At 37.1% G+C, this 20,043-nt stretch overlaps 1 protein-coding gene across 9 annotated transcripts in view; it reads left to right on the top strand.

Annotated features, from left to right (window-relative positions):
• LOC108096245 (gamma-aminobutyric acid receptor subunit beta) overlaps positions 1 to 18,630 on the top strand; it is a 31,530-nt gene extending 12,900 nt beyond the window's left edge. For 4 of the 9 annotated variants that reach the window (XM_017197681.2, XM_017197682.2, XM_017197683.2 and 1 more), the window contains exons 5-10: positions 6,118 to 6,344; positions 7,707 to 7,789; positions 10,999 to 11,136; positions 13,705 to 13,989; positions 17,182 to 17,837; positions 17,979 to 18,630. In XM_017197681.2, coding sequence (XP_017053170.1) covers positions 6,118 to 6,344; positions 7,707 to 7,789; positions 10,999 to 11,136; positions 13,705 to 13,989; positions 17,182 to 17,837; positions 17,979 to 18,140 — 1,551 coding nt within the window. In that variant the 3' untranslated portion in view covers positions 18,141 to 18,630. Of the gene's footprint in view, positions 1 to 1,642; positions 1,711 to 6,117; positions 6,345 to 7,706; positions 7,790 to 9,357; positions 9,496 to 10,998; positions 11,137 to 13,704; positions 13,990 to 17,181; positions 17,838 to 17,978 lie in introns of all 9 variants that reach the window. The other 5 variants (XM_043207510.1, XM_017197686.2, XM_017197685.2 and 2 more) reach the window with 5 other exon arrangements.
• Positions 18,631 to 20,043: the final 1,413 nt, after the last annotated feature.

Here is a 20,043-nt window from a genome sequence, read left to right as displayed (position 1 = left end):
TGTTGGAGTTTTCTTTCGAGTTTTTCAGTTCTTTACGTACCACTAAACGCATTAGTTTGTTGCTCTCTCACACTCACACTCACACACACACACACACACACGTCTTGATTTCCTGATTTCCGTGGTACTACCAAATGTTTCCAACTGTTTTGCTTTGTATGAACTCTCTCTCTCCGAACACTCTTAAATATACCATAATATATAGATAGACCGATCTATTATTTCTATCCGTTGACCAAAGTACACCAGTTGAAAGCGTTATTTGCGAATCTTATCCACACCCTTTCCTATTGTGTTTCCTTCTCTTTATGTACGGTATGATTTCCTTATCAGTTTCCCTTTTGGTACTAAATCTCTCAAGCTCTAACTCCTTCGAATGTTTAGTTCGTTTTATAGCCGCTGTGTTTAAGTGTTTTTTCCAACAATTTCGCATAAGTTTCCCGAAATGAATACTTTTAGTTAAGGTCTTTGTTAGGAGCTGACAAGCCATACGAACCCAGAAGTCAGAAATCAGAAGTCAGAAGGCAGAATTTATAGGGCCCAATGTTTTAGTACTCTTGCCACGATATCTTCCTCACATCGTCAAACACATTGTAAACTAAATGCCAACTCTCTAACCCATCAAAACCAACGATTGGCAAAAGCTTTTTATGTTCCTTAAGCTCTACAAAATGAATTCCTTCTGTGCTCACCGTTACTTTTAACCTCTGTGTGTGTTTGTGTATGTCTAATTGGCCCAGCACATCGAAATTACCCGAAAATAAAAACCACACACACACACACGCACACACAAACAACAGCCACAGTAACAAACAATCCATCAACATTTCAACCCTTCCGGATCTTGAAACCCCCACATTCCAATGCAGAACTCTTGCCTCTCACTTCATGCGTATTGTTTTGTCTTCTTCTTTTTGTAGGCCCACATAACTCATACCAAGCTTCAAGATAAATTTCATAACCCAAATGCTGCCAAATCGCAAAACCCACAAAAAATCTCTTTCTAAATAAGCAATGCAAACGAAAATGGTGTGTGAATCCGCTATTCAAAAGCAAATAATCCACTAGATTACATAAATATTTATTTAATAGGCGCCTTTGTTTCTCAAATAATTATTTTTTTGAGCTACTGCAACTCTTTCGAATAGCTGAAAAATACAAACAAAAAGAAATACATACAACATTAATGCGAACCTCGATGTAGTAAACTGATTTGGTTTTCATTCGGCGCGTGCAATAAACAGAAGCAAAAGCATAAACACAAATTTAGTCAGCCACCAAATACAACAAAAACAAACAACAAAAAAATAGACAGCCAAAAAACAAACAACTGCAAAGCAATGCACAACGCTTGCCAATTTTAGTGTGTTAAACGTATCTTATATATTTAATTTTGCTAATGGAAATTAAACAGCACCCGACGAGCCCAAGGAAGGGCGCCCGAAAGTAGGCAGCGAATAAAAAAGAAAATATGTCAACGTACTGCGTCCATTGTTACTCGTACCGCTGTGTGTGTGTTTCAGTTCTCATATTTTGGGTTTTAGCCACATCTAACATGAACAACAACAACTACAACTACAGAATAACCATACCAAACGCAAAATGAAAATTCCATCAATCCGTGTGTGTGTATATGTTGCAGGTCCCCCTGTGGAGGTTGGCGTCACAATGTATGTCCTCAGTATCAGTTCGGTTTCGGAAGTTCTAATGGTACATACGTAAAAATATATGCCATAAATAAAAAATAAAAAAAAAAAAAACAAAACAAAAAACTACAATTTACCACAGATACAAAACAAATGTTATTTTTTTTTGGTAAAAGCAAACAAACAATAAAAATTCATAAATCTACTCGTATACTTCTTAATTTCTCTCAGTCTCTACCTCTTACCTGTAACTATCTCTCGCTCTCTCTCTCTCTCTATAAATATCTCTGTCTCCTTTTACTATATGTTTCTCTCTCTATGTCTGTCTCTGTTGCTTAAAGCTCATTTTGTGTCTTAGCATTTGTTATCCGTTTTAATTTCGCTAATTGGCAACAGACATACAAATTTATTACAAGTTACTTTGATTCACTTAAGATTGTGTTTGTTTCGACCATTCAAAGCCAACTGCAAACCAGTATCTCTATATAATACATATACAAATATAAATATACAAAGTTCTGCCAATTAAATGTTGTGTGAAACGAATCGTTATTGCAATGCAATTGCCAACTATAAAATTCCAATGTTGCATATTCGTTTTGTGTTTATTGTTTCAATGTTTAATCAATAGGCCATGATGTTCGCAAATTGTTTGTTGTTCCATTTCAAAGCTTCTCGGCCAGAACAATGCAAACCGAAATATACGTAATTACAAATTTCCCCGAAATTCTACACATTTTTTGGTAACGCTCCTTGAGCCCAGACCAACTGCTGCTCTCTCTTTCGCCCACACTCTCGCTATCTCTATCTATTCCTCAACTCTGACGCTTTGAAATGCCATTACCATTTGTTCAGCTTCTTCAGTTTGTTGCCTTTTGCGTTCCTTTGTCTCCATTTACATCGCATCCCTCCATTTCGGAATTTTTATGGAAAGCAGTAACTGCGATAAAGTCAATCAATCTAATTGCTATATAAATCTTTATTTATCGCCCCATCGAGTACATGGCCGAAGTTCATCCATTCCATACCCACATACACACAGACACTATGATGGGCCCCCCGCCAGAGAAACGAGAGATATTTATACCAATTTCATTTATCCACCATATACCTATACTCTCATATATCCGTCATTATGTTTGTTGTGATCTGGTCAAATGCAAAATAATAAAATCAAATAAATCACAGCGGCCGCATTGACGAAGGCTGCGCGCATGCGTATTTGTTAACAAGATGAATATGAATGAATATCATAATCCACAAAGCATATATAGCATATAATCAAGCTCGGTGTCGATGTGTTCGTCAAACGATATATGGACTTAGCCTAATGTACAAGGGACTACTCATTTATGCCTGTTTCTGTGTTTTCATTTTTCTTGATTTACGCCTTTCGCGAAATTAAAGCAAAAAAGCTCTTACTATTTATCAATTTATCAATACTATTTATTTTTATAATTCTCTAAAACTTATACTATAAAAAAGTATTGGATTTTATACATTTTTTTCTAAAAATTACTATAAATTGATCTATTTTCTGTACGTCGCACGTTCTGATTGGTTGAGTGAATTAAACGTATTTTGAGGAGCTTTTCAAAATCATTTTATAAATACAAGCCTCTGGGGTAGATTCACATAAATGAATAAATCTTAGGCCTCAGGAAACTCATTTATTAAATTTAATCTTTGCATTTTATCTCGAACTACACATTTCCATCGTCTGACTTTCATGCAACTCTAAAATTAATGAGTGTGAAAAAAGAGAGCATCTTACGGATGAAAGATAAACACCTCAATTGGCGCACACAAAAATTCTCAAATACTCTGAAAGTTTTGTTGAAAAGTTGCAAATTTGCACTTAATAGGACCTCAATCACTCACACATACAACACGGATTTTAATGCACTCCTGCTGCATACACATATGAACACTCTCACTGTTTTACCTTAAGGAAATGTTCGTATGACACAAAACAACCAATACAATCGCACCGTTTGGCTTTGGCAATCAATTTATGCGAAAATAACATGCCCAACACGAACGTAAACACGAACATACTGCCGTACACAATCCAGCAAGGAAAACACGTTAACAAGGATAACAAAAACAACAACAGCAACATGTTCTTTTTCAGCCCGATCATTTCTTACATGACAATTTTTCATTTACACATTTTGCGACCCGGTAACAAAACAGAAACGCTACGCTGCTAATGAAAATAATTCAAAAATAAACTGAGCCAATGCTAAACCGAAACAAGAAGAACAACACGCGTACACACACATAGACACAGTAACAGATACCAATGCGAATACACTGAGAACAGCATTTCTTCAGAAATTATGTAAATTTAATTGCAAACGTAAAAAATTAATTTCTTAAATTATATTAATAAAAATCCGGAAATCATTTTTTATTAAAAAAAAATTAAAAAAGAACGTAGTAAAAATAAAAGGATCAACCTTTTTTCCAAATTCATTTGATTTTTTTACTCTGTAAAAACTGTGACAAATTTACATAAGACAACCCGTCCAATTCAATCGAAACTCAGCTGAGCAGCGAGGCAGTTAAAATCAACATGACATGAGGTTACAACAAAAAAGCAGCGAAAAAATTGTGTAACAAGGAGCAACAATACATACACCACACACACACACGACTATACATATGTAAATTGTAAATGGTATGCTATAAAGAGATATATATAACAAACAACTCGATAGACCCGCTCACGTTTGGGGTTAATTGTGAACCATCTATAAATACCGTCATGCACATAAGTATTTGTATTTAGAGTTGATTTTGTGTGTGTGCCAAGAATATAAAAATACGCAAATCCAGGTTGACCCCCGAAGCCCCTTTTTGCAAGGCAAACGAAACCCCAGCAACCCAAAACAGAGTTATGGAAATTGCATAATCCACACGAAATTTCATTTCCGTTTTTCGATTACGCTTGAGTTTCGATTCGTTTTTGAGTTCAATTTGTGTTTGAGTTTTTGTTTTTGGGCGTGCCAGAAACCGAGTGGAAACCAAATCTGCTAGTTTAAAGCCAGGAGAAGATTGCAGGCAACCCACGAGAACCGTGTGCAATTTTCGCATCATAAATAAAACACATAGCCATATAGAAAATACGTATACGCCATGTAGACACATACCAGCTAGCACCACTCAGCGTGCGTTAAAGTACTGGCAAAGTACCCAAAAAGCAAGCAGTGTGCGCCCTATAAATATTTATAACTACTTACAAATGTTATTACCTGCTACTACAACAACAACAACAACAACAACTAAAACTCTACAACTACAGCTACTATTATTATTACATTTGCATTTGCATTTACCTTTAACATTTACATTTACATTTACATGCTTTTCCGTTTAATTTTTGGTTCCTTGTCGGCCACGTGACGCGCTTGAAGATAATGATATGCAAGACTGAGAGAAACAACTCGAGTAGTTGTCCTTATTCGCCCTCTTCCGAAAAACAATACCCCCACCCACCCACACACACACACAGCCAGCCAGTCACACCCACCCATAGATACTAAAACACACAGATACAAACCAGAGCAAACACAGCCAAATTGTTTGTCATTCTACAATCCAATCCAATCCCCCAATCGACTCCGATTCTAAACAATCCAATCGTAGCCTAAAACGCTTAGCTTCGAGGCACAAGCAGAAACAGCTGAAACAAAAGAGCCAAGCCAAAAAGCCAACGATACCGTATACTGTATAAAGCGTACAAATAACTAACAACCAAACCAAACCAACCAACCTGCCAGCCTGTTGCCATAGATGCCGTAGTAGTCTAGTAATAACCCAACAACCCCTTTTAGTAGCCAGAAAAGCCAAGCTACTTCACAATCACAGCAACGAATCCATACGAATATTTGTGAGAGGTTTCCGTACTACTTAAATGCTTACCCGATCCCAAGACCTCTTTCTATCGCTAATGTAAATAAGCTTAGTAATTTTTGTTTATTTCATTTACTCTTCGGTTCTCTTTAAGACTTCATTACCGCCCTCCGAAAAGCGCTGTATAAAGTTTCAATTCGATGTTTTTGCATGTTGTCTGGAGACTCCCCTATATCCCATCTTTCTGTATAAATTGAGAAAAGAAATTGTTGCACGCTATGAATTTTCCTTGGTTTCTATTTGCCGCAAGTTCCTTTCTTTGTGTGTTTGTTAAGTGTATCTGTTGTGCCCAACTAAAAAAAAGAAACTTTTCGCCTAGTTTTCGCAAAATTTCTCTATCGATTTCTCTATGAATTTTTTAATTTAATCGAAATGAATTTTAAGAACACACAATACTTTTAGTTACTAGTCGTTTAGTTAACTAGATCCGTAAGCTCTCACTGCCGATGTTTACTAATATGAATAACCTCTTAATCTCTTTTTGCTACCTTTCCCTTTGTACCGAAAACCGAATCGAATCGAATCGAATTGAATCAAATTGTGAATTGAATAGGACTTCACATTGGATTTTTACTTTCGTCAATTTTGGACCGATCCTCGTTTAGCGTATAGAAAACGACCTGGTGTAGAAACACTATCGGTTGGATCAGAGTTCATTAAGAATATTTGGGTACCTGACACCTTTTTTGTAAATGAAAAACAATCATATTTTCACATTGCAACAACCAGTAATGAATTCATACGAGTGCATCATTCTGGATCGATAACAAGAAGTATTAGGTAAAAACCAACTCAACTACTGCAACTCCCAAATCTACGCTCTCAATGAAAGCGAACATTAACATTTTTAATTGTCTGTATATGTGTATGTGTATTTAACTATTTTACAACTAACCCTACAACCAAAACAAACCCGAAAACAAACCTTAAACCAACAACCTACAACCAAAAAAAAAAAAAAAAATATATACTTCAAACATTCTACTCTATCGTTAAAATTATCGTTTTTGGCCCTTTTTGCAACTAACTTTTTTTCTGTGTGTGTATAAATCGATGTTGTAATTTACTAAATCTAATTGAAAATGGAAAATTTCTACAGAACGAAAAACAGTTTTCCTCCAAGCGATTAAAACTAATCAAGTGAGTTCAATTGGCAAGTGAAAGTGAAAGAAAGTTGGCAAATTTCGAGCGATGCAGCTTCCAATGATTTGTACATTTCATGAAAGTCATCGGTTAGAGGTGCAAACTGTGCGATTGTACTATCGGTGCTATCGATTGTATCGACTTTTAGCTGAAAATCGGTTCGAAATTGTATTTTAAGTTTTATTTTGTGATGGTATCGATCAAAAATTTGTCCATGTATATTTACCCGATTGGCTGGAGAAAACATATCTCACTTCATACCATCGATAGGATGGAACTTTACTATCCATCACTTCGACATCCCCAATTGTGTGGCTCATGAAAGATACAAACGCATTTCCCCTCACAAACAACCACAAGAATCAAGAATCAAGAATCGAAATCAAAGATCGAGAATCAGAAATCGACAACCATCGAAAACCAGGGATTGCATGACTATCGAAGGTACCTTCTGTCTCACGTGTTTTTGACACCGCAAAAAGGTTTGACTGGTCGCAGTAGCTCGGCTACTGGGCGCTCTTTTTTCTACTACCTTTAAACAAGAATCTGTCCAAAATCGCCACAAAACCCAAAAACCAGCTGCCACCCAAAGACAAAGCAACAGCCACAAAATAAGTATGAGTAGCGTTTAGTTTTCGTAGCTGTAAGCAAACAATTAAACCAACGACAACTAAGTAAGCCAAATAATGTTAACCCTGCGTAAGAGCCAATCGCCTCACTATCTACAACCAAACTGCCACTCAAAGTATCTCTCACTTACCAAAAACAGCAGCAAAATATATGTATAACAAATAGCTCATATCCAATTGAACTCGCTCTGTATGTAATGACTTGAAATCCCCCTTGAACCTCGTAAATGTTGTGTGTATATAATAGAATGTAATTTTTTGAACCCTCTGCTCGTTGTTTGTTGATGTTCACCTCGTAACCCTTGAATCCGTTACTAATCGAATAATCTCTCTTCCCCCCCAAAAAACCCAATTAAAATAATCCATTTAGATTGACTATTACCGCATCGTGTCCGATGAACCTACAATATTTCCCCATGGACCGCCAGCTGTGCCACATTGAAATCGAAAGCTGTAAGTACTTTGATCTGAATTATCCATAGAAAATTAAGGCCAGTAATGATAACGAGATAGGATAATGATGAAATTGTGAAAAATGTCAATGAACTATGTGAAGAAAGCAATATGTGAACAAGAAACCAACTCATTCAGAATGTCGGCGGGGAGTGGCCAAAATAAAGTGCTCTTTGGCCGATAAATTGCGCAATTATCCAGTGTTGTCAAGTGCTTTGCAAATACCTGTTATTTTAGCCAGTAGCCTGCACCATTTTAGCCACCTTCCGCACTCAGTTTTGGCCACTCCGAAAAAGCCGAGCTCAACTCTCAAGCAAAGGCCGTGCGCTGTTTGTTCGGTGTGGGCAGAAAATCGAAAACAAGCTTATGTGAAAGAAACCAAACCGAAACAATTGAAATGCAAGCAAGTAAATTTTAAGTGCCACAGATACAAAACACACACACATACACACACACACACACATACACCCGGAACACATTCGATTGAGGAAAAAGCAATTAAGACGCCTTTGATATGAACAATTGTGAACAGAGCAATTATGTTGCCACAAACGGCAGGAAATCGAATTGAATTTACTTCAATTAAATTGTCTTTGAGCAAAGGTTAGGCGGCAGGGAATTTAATTTCAATCTTAGCTCTCAATAGATTTAATTTTTATTTTCGAATATCTGTTTTTAGTTCGTTGTGCATATTTTGTTCAACCGAAATTGTCCCCATGCCAACAATCCACCAACCAGCCAACAACTCATTCAATTACTCAAACAGTTCCAGTGCCCCACACCTGAGATATTTTTGGTCGTTTTTGTTTGTTTTTTGAAGCCACCCGAAATAAAAGTTCAAGTGTCACATGCAAACCCAGTTCATGTGCATTTTTATCCGCATCTACCCGAATGTCTTACCCAACAGCTATCAACCAGTATCAGTTAATATATTATATATCGTATAATATCACAATCAACAGTTCACAATATCATGGCGCTGAAATCATGCAGAAGATTGGTTGGTTTTCGGTCGCCTTCTCAATTTCAGCAACCGCAGAAGGCTCCACACCAAGAACAATATCCGATGATCGAAGATATATATTTTCTGCCTCTGCCTTTAACTCGAATTACGACCCCCAAGCCCCTGTTAGCCTAAGTTTACGATTAAAGTACATATTCTGTAAGTCAAAACCCATACACAGCACGCTTTTGCTTAAGATCTATATATTGTATATACGTTCGATATGCCTATCATTTACGTCTAGAATTTCTATGTCAAAACTCGCCACAGAAATCGGGCCCAAGAAATGCCAAACACTCACGATTCACTCTATTTATAAGACTCCTTTTATATAACCGAACCAACGCCGAGTGTGTGAGCTAAGTATTCTGTGTATAAGTCCCAGAAAATCATCCAACACCAAACCCAAAAAACAGAACAAACAAACAATAACATCAATTAATTAACTACTGAACCCCCTTTTTGCAACAACAACAACAACTACTACCTACTACTACTACTACTACAACAACTACTACTCAACAACAACCACCATCCAACAACAATGATCTTCGACGACATGCAGTCGGTTACACGATGCGAGATATCCGATATTTCTGGAGAGATGGACTGAGTAGTGTTGGCATGAGCAGTGAGGTCGAACTACCGCAGTTCCGAGTTTTGGGACACAGGCAGAGGGCGACCGAAATAAACCTAACCACAGGTACCCCCATACATTCAAAAATCATAACAAACCAAATATAAAAAAATATATATATATATATGCAAAAAAAAAAATATAACATCAATATAATCACATTACCATTTCCTTTGTTTTTGACAAACATTTTTCAATGAACTTTTATCCGTTTTGCGTTTGTCGTAATGGATTTTCGTAATCGTATTTTGATTTTGTGTTTCCGAAACGGGTTAGCGCATATCCAAGTACCGAAACACGCACCTCTAACCAAAGTTTTTTGTTCATTTCCGTCAACTTCTACTTCTCCTTCACCAATATATATATCTAACCTATATCTCTTTATCGAGTGCTAACCGTAACTTGTGCTACTAACCAGAAACAATCGAACCAACCTCCCATCTAAGCCACATTTAACATATATATAAATATATATATTGTGTTTGAAGTGTCCTCTACTAACCTCTGTTGTGACTACTCGTTGATTTGTTCTTTATTCTCTATTCTATATTCCTTTGCTTATCCTTTACCTTTTACGTTGGTTCAGTTTACCGATCAGTAAAGCAGCAGTTAGTGACGTAGTGAGCGTTAGTTAGGCCCAGCGATTATGATTTCTGGTTCCTCCACTTCCACTTCCGTTTCCGTTCCAATTTCAGTTCGTTTCGAGTCGCAAGAGAGTCCAGTTTCGTTTGCTTGGGTAGGCAAAAGCAACTAAAACGCTAAATAAAAACTAAGAAACTACTTAAATAAAGGCGCAAGAACATTGTAAAAGCCTTAGCCTTTAAACAGAAGACACAAGAGCACCCATTTCTGACACCGAAACAATTAGATACGCTAAGTTATAAGTTCTCTAGTCCTAAGCAACCCTACTACTGCCAATAAGAACAAACAGTAGCTGTAAGTCAACCAGAGCGTGCCTACTGAAAGCTCCTCAATCTTTATCCTAGTTACGCTTTGCCAATGGAAAACCCAACAAGTATAATGCATTTTTAGCGCAACTGTAATATACGAACAATCATTAATAATCTTAGAGTTTCTTCTCGATGGAATAAATCAAAAAATATATTTTTGAACAACACTTGAAGCGACAAGTTCTGAATGAGACTATTAATGCAACAACCGAATCGAAAATGTACAACCGACAAAAAAAAAAAGAAAATAATACAAAAAGAAAAGAAGAAAACACACTGCGAATGAATTGTATTGAATTGTTTATGAAATTTTCTATGATAGAATAGAACTTATTAATAGTCTCACGAAATGTATTTTTTGTTTTATGCATATTTTTCGTCTACAACAACGACAACCTCACCACCGAACTGTGCCAACAACAACAACAACAACAACAACAACTGTAATATAAACTCGCCTAACCAAATACAAAAACTTAAACCAAAAACCCGAAAACCCAAAAACCAAACACCAACTTGTACAAAATGCAATTTGCAAACATAACAACAACTACAACAATAACAACGAATACAACTACAACAACAACAACAATCAACCAACTATATACACCATATATAGTCGGCTACACGATGCGTGACATCCGCTATAAATGGAACGAGGGCCCCAACTCGGTCGGTGTCTCGAGTGAGGTTTCGCTGCCCCAATTTAAGGTCTTGGGTCATCGCCAAAGAGCTATGGAAATCAGTCTTACCACAGGTACCTGTAGACGGTTACCGATTTTCTTTCAAAACTTTACTTTTACCTATATATATTTACGATAATACCGATGATGACTTATCTATATATAACTACTATATATAAATATATCGTTTTGATTTTGCGTTTTCGATTCAATTCTACTCTTCAGGCTCTTCAGTTCGATGAGTTATTCTTTGGTTTTTTGTTTCTCAATTCGAAATGATTTTCAAGCAGCATTTTGTACAAAGTTCTCTAAATTCAATCAAAACAGGCTTGCCAAATAACTTGGGCTAACTTTCGGTGGAGTAGAACCTTGCTTCAAGCACCTTTTGATTGGATTAATCAAAGATATAGTGCTTGAAGCAGGGTCATTCTGCGAAGCGAAGAAAATGCATGTTAAGCATCTTAAGATTTTTACCTAATTTATTTTCCATTTAGCTAGCGTTTGTTCCATCAACTAATCTACTCTATAGCATACAAAAAATACCAAGCAATAACGTTAACAATTAAATTACGATAATAACAACAAGTGCATTCAACATTAGCCCACCTAATAGTCTAGAGTCTAGACGGCCTGATTTAGACTGAGACTAAGTCTTAGAGCTTTTCCCACTTTTACTCGTAATCGTACTCGTACCTACCGGATACTGTTCATATATCTTTAAACGCAAAATCAACGCATGTTACAAGCTAGCAACAATTTTCCGATTTAGTTCGTTCATCAAATGATTTTCCTTTCTGCTTACTTTTGTTTTCGAACTCTCAGTTGATTCCGCCTTGATTTCAACGCTCATAAGTTCATACTTTACAGCGAACCATGACAAGAACAGAAACCAAAAAATATACGAAGCAAACAAACCCAATTTTTATCATTGGCAATGCCAACAAAAAAAAAAAAGATGACAAAAATCAAACCAAATCAAAAGAGAAATCAATATGAGATTGAAAAACAATTCACCTAGCGACCTTTGTATAATAAAACCAAATAAGCAACGTGAAAATAATCGTATGCAAAAAGAACGAGAACATAAAGTAATCGATATAGCAAAGCTTAACTGAATATGGCTTTTCCTTAGTAAATCATGCTTTTGATTTATGCCTGACATTATTACAACATAATCAACCAATTTTTTAAGCTGCCAAACACCCACACTCATACTCACACTCACACATGGTACACATAACTTTATTAACTAGTCACTGAAATTAGTTTTTACTACCAACAACAACAGCTATCTACAAAACGTATTTACCAGTAATTTAAAACGCTATCGAAACTCATTAGCATAATCGAACAACGACTAAAAACAATCAACACCGAACATTCTGTATTGTAAATCAACAAAACAACTACAACAAATGCATTAATTTTAAAATCAGAAATCGAAAAAGCTATGCAACATAAATTAAAATTCCAATCAACTCCCATACGCAATAGCATTTGCAAAATTACCAAGCGAGAGAATATGAAAGTTACCATTTATACATACAAAATATATATATATATTTATAAATACCAAGTTCAAAATATCCGTAAAATATATATATATCGAAAAAACAAAACGCCCTCCCAAGCATGCTCTCATCTTATAAAGTTTCTTTTACCAAATCCTTAAAATAAATATTAAAATAGACAAATAGCCACGAAATGCAGGCAATTCAAATGCTCCTAATTAGGTCTTAGACTAGCTGCCTCTACTCATTTTTCTTATCGTTTTATTTACCTTTTTTATTGAGATTTGCGGTTAGTTTTAGTTACTCTAATGCAAGCCACTTCTATTCCTAACGTATTTGTGACTAATCATTTACTTAAACATGGATTCATTTATTAATAACATCAATTAATTACTTCGGTTTAGTCGAAGTGAAAAAATTCTTGCAGAATGGGTTACTCACCATAAGTTATGATTATAATGATTATTATTGGTTCTTTAATCGATTGCGAATTGTTTGGACCTTCTGCAAGGATTTATGTGGAATGCCTAGAATATTTTTTCAAGTTTAGTTCTTGACCTTAGCTTTGACTTGACAATTGCCATTTTGTTTATAGCCCATATTTAAGTACCTAAATATGTTTATTGAAGTATTGCCTGCCTGATAACGAAGCGTCGCATATAGTTCGAAACTAACAATATTTCCAGGAAGGTGCCAGCCGATCATAATTTCACATTAAAATGCGCTCATACTTAATTTTGGTTTTATTTTCTTATACGTTTAAGTTGGTTTGGTTCAGAAGTTCTAAATTTTATTTTGTGAATTTGGTTTTGGTAATGAATACCTAATAATTTGAGCTGGCAAAACATGGAATAATTATATTTAGAAATAGTTTAAATGTTAAAATTGAAATTTAAAAGTAGTGATAATTTAATAAAAAATTGAATTTCTTTCTTTGTTTTGCCAGCTCAACAACCAATATTGTTTGTAAATATCTGACAACAAAATCGATTTTAGCGAACTCAATACTAATAATATTTTTACATCTTCTTCTACTCTCTCTCTCCCCTCTTTTCAAAATCACGCTAAACAAAAACAACAAACAATGTATAATAAATAACTAAAAACTAAAATGAAAATTGGCGCGGGCAGGCAACTATTCGCGTTTAGCCTGCGAAATTCAGTTCGTGCGTTCGATGGGCTACTACCTTATACAAATCTACATACCCTCTGGACTGATCGTTATTATATCATGGGTATCATTTTGGCTCAATCGCAATGCAACGCCGGCGCGTGTGGCGCTCGGTGTGACAACCGTGTTGACAATGACCACTTTGATGTCGTCAACAAATGCAGCGCTGCCAAAGATTTCGTACGTCAAGTCGATTGACGTCTATCTGGGAACATGCTTCGTTATGGTCTTTGCCAGTCTACTGGGTAAACAAACAACTACCGAAACTACCAAAAACCCCCCCTAAAAAAAACCGATTCCACTACCGAAAACCCATTAAGCGAAAATCCAATCTAGTAGCAAAACGATTTTTTCCCCATATATCTCTCTATCTCTCTCACACCGAACACACACTCACACTCACAGGCAGTGGATCTCTATGGATTCCAAAAAAAAAATGTATTATTTGATTAAAACTTTTAATTTCAATACAACTGGCCAAGTTGCGTGCCAGCTTTCTGTTATTCGTTAAGTAAACCACACTTTTGCCAGCTTTCCGTGCCACGCTTAGCGTTGTGCAAAACAATCTTGCAGATACATCCAGTAAACACAATAGTTTCCTCGGCAAAACGATCTGCGTCTTGAAAAATTTCCAAATGAACTTATATGCCCAATTGGTCTAGCGAAAGCGCAGTTGAGTTTTGCCCTCTCCACAGTAGTTTAATATCTATTTAAACTTAAACTTAAACTTATTTCACATTTCTAATGGAGCCAAAGGACCAGAGAAAGTCTTTCCATAGGAATGCTGAAATGCACTGCACCTGAGGCACTGTAAAGGGGTCGGACACCTGAGTGAACAAAAGCTTGATATATTATCTATATTCGATACTTATTAACCAGATTTTTCAAAAATTGTTCATATATATAAATCAAGCTTTGGTGCCTGACCCCGCCGTAACGCTAACTTTAACTTTCTTTCTAACTATCTAACAACTAAAACAATTCTCAAGCAACAACTTACACCCACAACTACAACAACAACTCCAACAAACAGCAACAACAACAGCAAGAAAGAAAAAAAAATAAGAAAGAAGAAAGAAACTGCAAAGAAAAGAAAACAAATCTCTTTTTTCGTATTTGTATGTTCTTGTTAATTTTTCAATACAAAGAAAAACTGTCATCCAAAGAAAATGTATGCAAATTCATAGATACGCGCCTGCGAATCGAGCGTAAAGGCACGAAAATTTACCCCCCTCAAAAAAAGAATCCCACCTATCCCCCCGTTTTGCACCACGCACCTAGAATCGAAGCATGCTTCAGCCAAAAATGACAAAAACAAACCAAAAAACCATCCTACAAAAGCCTCTCCATATGCACACTCGTGCATATGCCCATCTATATACTATATATAACATATATATATAGCCGACTCAGGTTGTTTTTGTGTTCGAGCACCCAGACGAGCAAATCGAACACACTTCAACCTGAAATGGTACCCAGATATCAATATACGCCCAGCTTCCGCCAAAATGCAAAACTGCAAGCTGCAAAAATCGCAAGCCGAACCAAACCAAAAAAAAACTATGTACAAAACAACGCACCTAAACCAAATCAAAATCAAACCAGGGTACGAGTAGAACGATCAAAAAAAAAACATTATAAAATAATAATAGCAAAAGGGAGCGCATCAAAAACAATCGAAAAACGAAACCAGCATGCCCTGCGCCACACCTGGCTTGACTCGCGATTGAATTGAATCAAAAAAACAATTACGAAAAAATCTAAACAGACACAAAACACTGTAAATATGGTTCAACAAGTCGTCGATCAACAGCCAGAAGACGCAGCCCCGAAGACTCTACAAAACAGCAGAGACCCCTAATAAAATAGAGAGTCCGTAAAGTGCGCCTTGAAACACACACACAAAAGTATCTTAGAGATACGAGTATCTGCGATTTGGAGCACTCAAGTCTGGGTCATTTAAACGGGTGACCTAGACATGAAGGCTGCCAAGTTGCCAAGCCAAAACTATATAGATATAAATCGCACCTGATAGTAACCCTTCAGAGGTTAGGTAAGATATGATTTGTAGTCTGCTTTCTGTTCTGTTCTATTGGCTATTTGCAGCGATTGGTTACCCAGTTGGCCCCTGGTAAGTACTCTCGTTACTAGTTACCAGTTACTCGTTACTCGTTCTTACTGTTCCGCCCCTGTTCTATCCACCTTCATCGGCGAGTATGCGATTTCAAAGTCCCCCCTATAAAACCCCACACAATATATAAAAAAAACACCGCTCAATTGAAATCTTAACCCGTAACATTTCCAAGGATAATGACAACTCGAGAAGCTAAAAACCAGGAGCAAAGCAGCTGAAAGCTTTAAACCAAAAAAAAAATGCTGGAAATTTTCGTGTCCTTTATAACGGGCGACCCTGTTCAATGAATTTGCATTTAAGGCACGCACATGAACATTTTCCTTGAATGATGGTCTCAACTGCAGGAATAAATGTGTACATAAATCGTTTGGCTTACAAATGACTTTTTCCACTCATTTCACAAAAACAACAAAACAAAACAAAACAACTACAACAAGAACAGCCTTAAACACGGACACTCACACTCACACATTCACTCTCATATCGACACACCCACACTCCCACTCACACAGACACCCACTTCAATTGCTCTATCTCCCTTTCTGTCTCTCTAGAATATTGCTAACTCACTTACACTCACACACACAAGACTTGCTTTATTCGAATTTTCCTTTGCCTGGCTAAAATGGAGATACGAAAATAAATTCACTTTAATTTTTGATTTCACTTACCCCAAAAACCCAGAAACACTGCAATATTTGCCCCCAAACGACTCTAAATGTTACTTATATAGTCCTATATAGTCCTCTCGAAACCCCCTTGCTCTATTCCTTATTCCCGCCCACCTCTCTCACCTTTTATAGACGTTGTGCAAAAAAAATGAACTGAAATTGATGTCAAAATTCTTCATGAAAATTAAATTTCTTTTACTTTTCTATTTGTCTCTCCTTGTATCCGACATTAAATCAAAATCAAAATCGAAATCGAAACCGTAACCGAAACCCACCCGCACCAAATTACCAAAAATACAAATGCTACAATATCCAACTTTATATCTGACAACTACTACAACCAAAAATCTATCATCCGAACTTCATGCGGCAACCGACCACGACTCAAAATTCTTGAACTGCATCCGCATATCAACCTATTCTACCAAAAAAAAAACTAAACCCAAAAAAATCCACCCAACCGTATGCCAAACCGTCCATCAAATCAACAATCAAAAAACTATCTATCTATCGACAAAATTCCAAAAAAAAAAACCCATATACGAATATTCGCATTGCAATCTGTTCAATCAAAATCAATATCAAATTCGTTATCGTATCGTATATCGTATATCGTATATCGCAATCAATAGAATACGCCACGGTCGGCTACATGGCAAAACGAATTCAAATGCGAAAACAAAGATTTATGGCGATCCAAAAGATAGCCGAGCAGAAAAAGCAACAGCTCGACGGAGCGAACCAGCAGCAGGCGAATCCGAATCCCAATGCGAATGTGGGTGGCGTCGGAGGACCCGGCGGCGTTAATGTAGGCGGACCGGGCGGCGGACCGGTCGGACCCGGCGGCGTCGGCGTCGGCGGCGGCGGGGTCAATATGGGCGTGGGCATGGGCATGGGACCGGAACATGGACACGGACATGGCCACCACGCCCACAGCCACGGTCATCCGCATGCGCCGAAGCAAACAGTGAGTAACCGCCCAATCGGCTTTTCCAATATCCAACAAAACGTTGGTACGCGCGGTTGCTCGATAGTGGGACCCTTGTTCCAGGAGGTGAGATTCAAGGTCCACGACCCGAAGGCCCATTCCAAGGGCGGCACGCTGGAGAATACGGTGAACGGCGGACGCGGCGGTCCGCAATCGCACGGCCCAGGTCCGGGACAGGGCGGCGGACCGCCCGGCGGTGGTGGCGGCGGCGGCGGCGGTGGGGGCGGACCGCCCGAGGGCGGTGGCGATCCGGAGGCAGCGGTGCCAGCCCATCTCCTGCATCCGGGCAAAGTAAAAAAGGTAAAGGTAAAGATCGTACATGATGCGGTTACAAAAAGGTTGATAGAAACCGATCAAAGCGATATTAATATATTTTTTTTTTTTTCCTCACCATCCTTGATCCTTTATCATTGATCCTTGACCGCTTATCCTTGAAAACAGGACATCAACAAGCTGCTGGGCATCACGCCCTCCGACATCGACAAGTACTCGCGCATCGTGTTCCCCGTGTGCTTCGTCTGCTTCAACCTGATGTACTGGATCATCTACCTGCATGTCAGCGACGTGGTCGCCGATGATCTGGTGCTCCTCGGCGAGGAGTAGGGCGTCCTCCTTGAGCGACGACGCAGGGATTCGAGGGCGTGGCCCAAGGACACAGGAGTGAACAGCGCACGAGAGAGTCAAACTGTGCAGGGCGCTGAAAAACCACACAAAAAATAAGAAATACAAAAAAAAAAAAACAAAGGGAAAAATCCCGAAAAAAAAAAATAAACAAAACTAGTCACAGATGATGAATAAGCGGAAACAAAACTAATTTTAACTAGCGATATGAATGAAATGCAGAGGCAACAGTTTATTGTTTAATACCAAGGCGGAAAGGACACACACATATTACACGGTCGAAAGCAAAGAATATTGTTAAATAGATTTACACAGTAATAAAACCAACATTAGAATTAACAACCAAATGAGTATAAATGAATGAAGAATAATCAAAAGCAACAGATTAGCAAATTGTAGTGAAAATTATATAACGAAGGGCAAGGAGAATTACGAACCGATAAAAGAAAAATAAAACCATTGAAACCACAAATATAACGATCAAAAATCATACGCAACATAGGCATTAAACGAATAACGAAGGATGTCTGTGAGGAACCCTCGAAATAGCGCAGTCGAAAAGTTGATTTCAACACACCAAGTAATAGATAATTAAATCAATTCCATTATCTTTGCGGCGTTTTCAGTTTTAGTTTAAGAAACGAAAGACCTTTGCTTCCCACTTCAAAAGCAAAACACCCGGAGAGTCTTCCTCTAATTTAAGTACGTTTCCCCGTTTTCAGCTGCACGCTCCCAAAAAAAAAAAAAAAAAAAACCAAAAACCAAAACCGATCCAGATCTTAACCAAAACTCACTATATTGATCCATTGATTGCCCATTCAGTTGGTTGATTTGTTTATTCAGAACTGACTTAGCGCTTCCAAGTGAAATGGCCAAATTTATTAGAAATCAAAATGTAGTGAAAGGAACAATTTCGATAATTGCGAATCAGTTTGGCGAATGATTTCGTTAAGTTAATGTTAAATGTAAATCGAAAACGAAAACGAGGCAGACACGTAAGATCGAGAGGTTTTAAATCATTTAAATCACACGGAAAAACAGAAAACACACACAATAAACTCGACACGGATATTATGAATTACTTTGGAGCGCACCTTTTATAAGCAAGCATCGGAGATAAGTCATACAAATAGTTAGTGCAATTGACATAGCGAAATAATAATATGAGATCGATAACGATTCATTTTAGTTACACCAATTTTTATATCAACTTTAAACTAACAACAAATTATTCAAACTGCACTCACTCACTCACGAACACAAGAATCAAACTGAAATAATAATAAAAAAACCAAAAACTTTTCGAAGACAACTTTGCGGCACCGTAAGAAATCAATCTAAGGTCTAAGTGAAATTTTCAAACGCAAGTAAGCCCAATAAATACCAGTAAATTAAAAAGGGAAAAAAACGAATACAAATAGAACATAGAACATAAAGTACACAAGTATGAATGAAACTGCCTAAGAAACTAGCGGATAAGTCTAACAAATAGTTGCTAAACAGAATTAAACGAAGACAATTGAATTTCAATTTGTAAATACAAACAAAAGACACTCGGAACATTCTCAAAGCAAAGTAGGAGCAAAACTTCGCAATTAAACTTAGTTAATGTAATCGATTCTGGTTAAGCGATTAACTCGGATGCGTTCAAGCAGTCAATAAAGCGATAAACAAACAAAAGATACTTACGATGCACCGTCTTAAGTTAGCCTAATGAGATACACAAACACAGATACACACACCCACACGCGGACAGAAAGACACAGATACTCGACGTAATATATATATATACATATATATATATATTTGAATTTTCGCTCAAGTTCCTCGATGAATCACAGACACAAAGAGAAAGAAACAAAAGAGTTAAGTTAATAAACACATA

The sequence above is a fragment of the Drosophila ficusphila genome, unplaced genomic scaffold (genome assembly GCF_018152265.1).
Source record: "Drosophila ficusphila isolate 14025-0441.05 unplaced genomic scaffold, ASM1815226v1 contig_106, whole genome shotgun sequence".
Classification (NCBI taxonomy): Eukaryota; Metazoa; Arthropoda; class Insecta; order Diptera; family Drosophilidae; genus Drosophila; species Drosophila ficusphila.
This window is presented reverse-complemented; position numbering and strand designations above follow the sequence as displayed.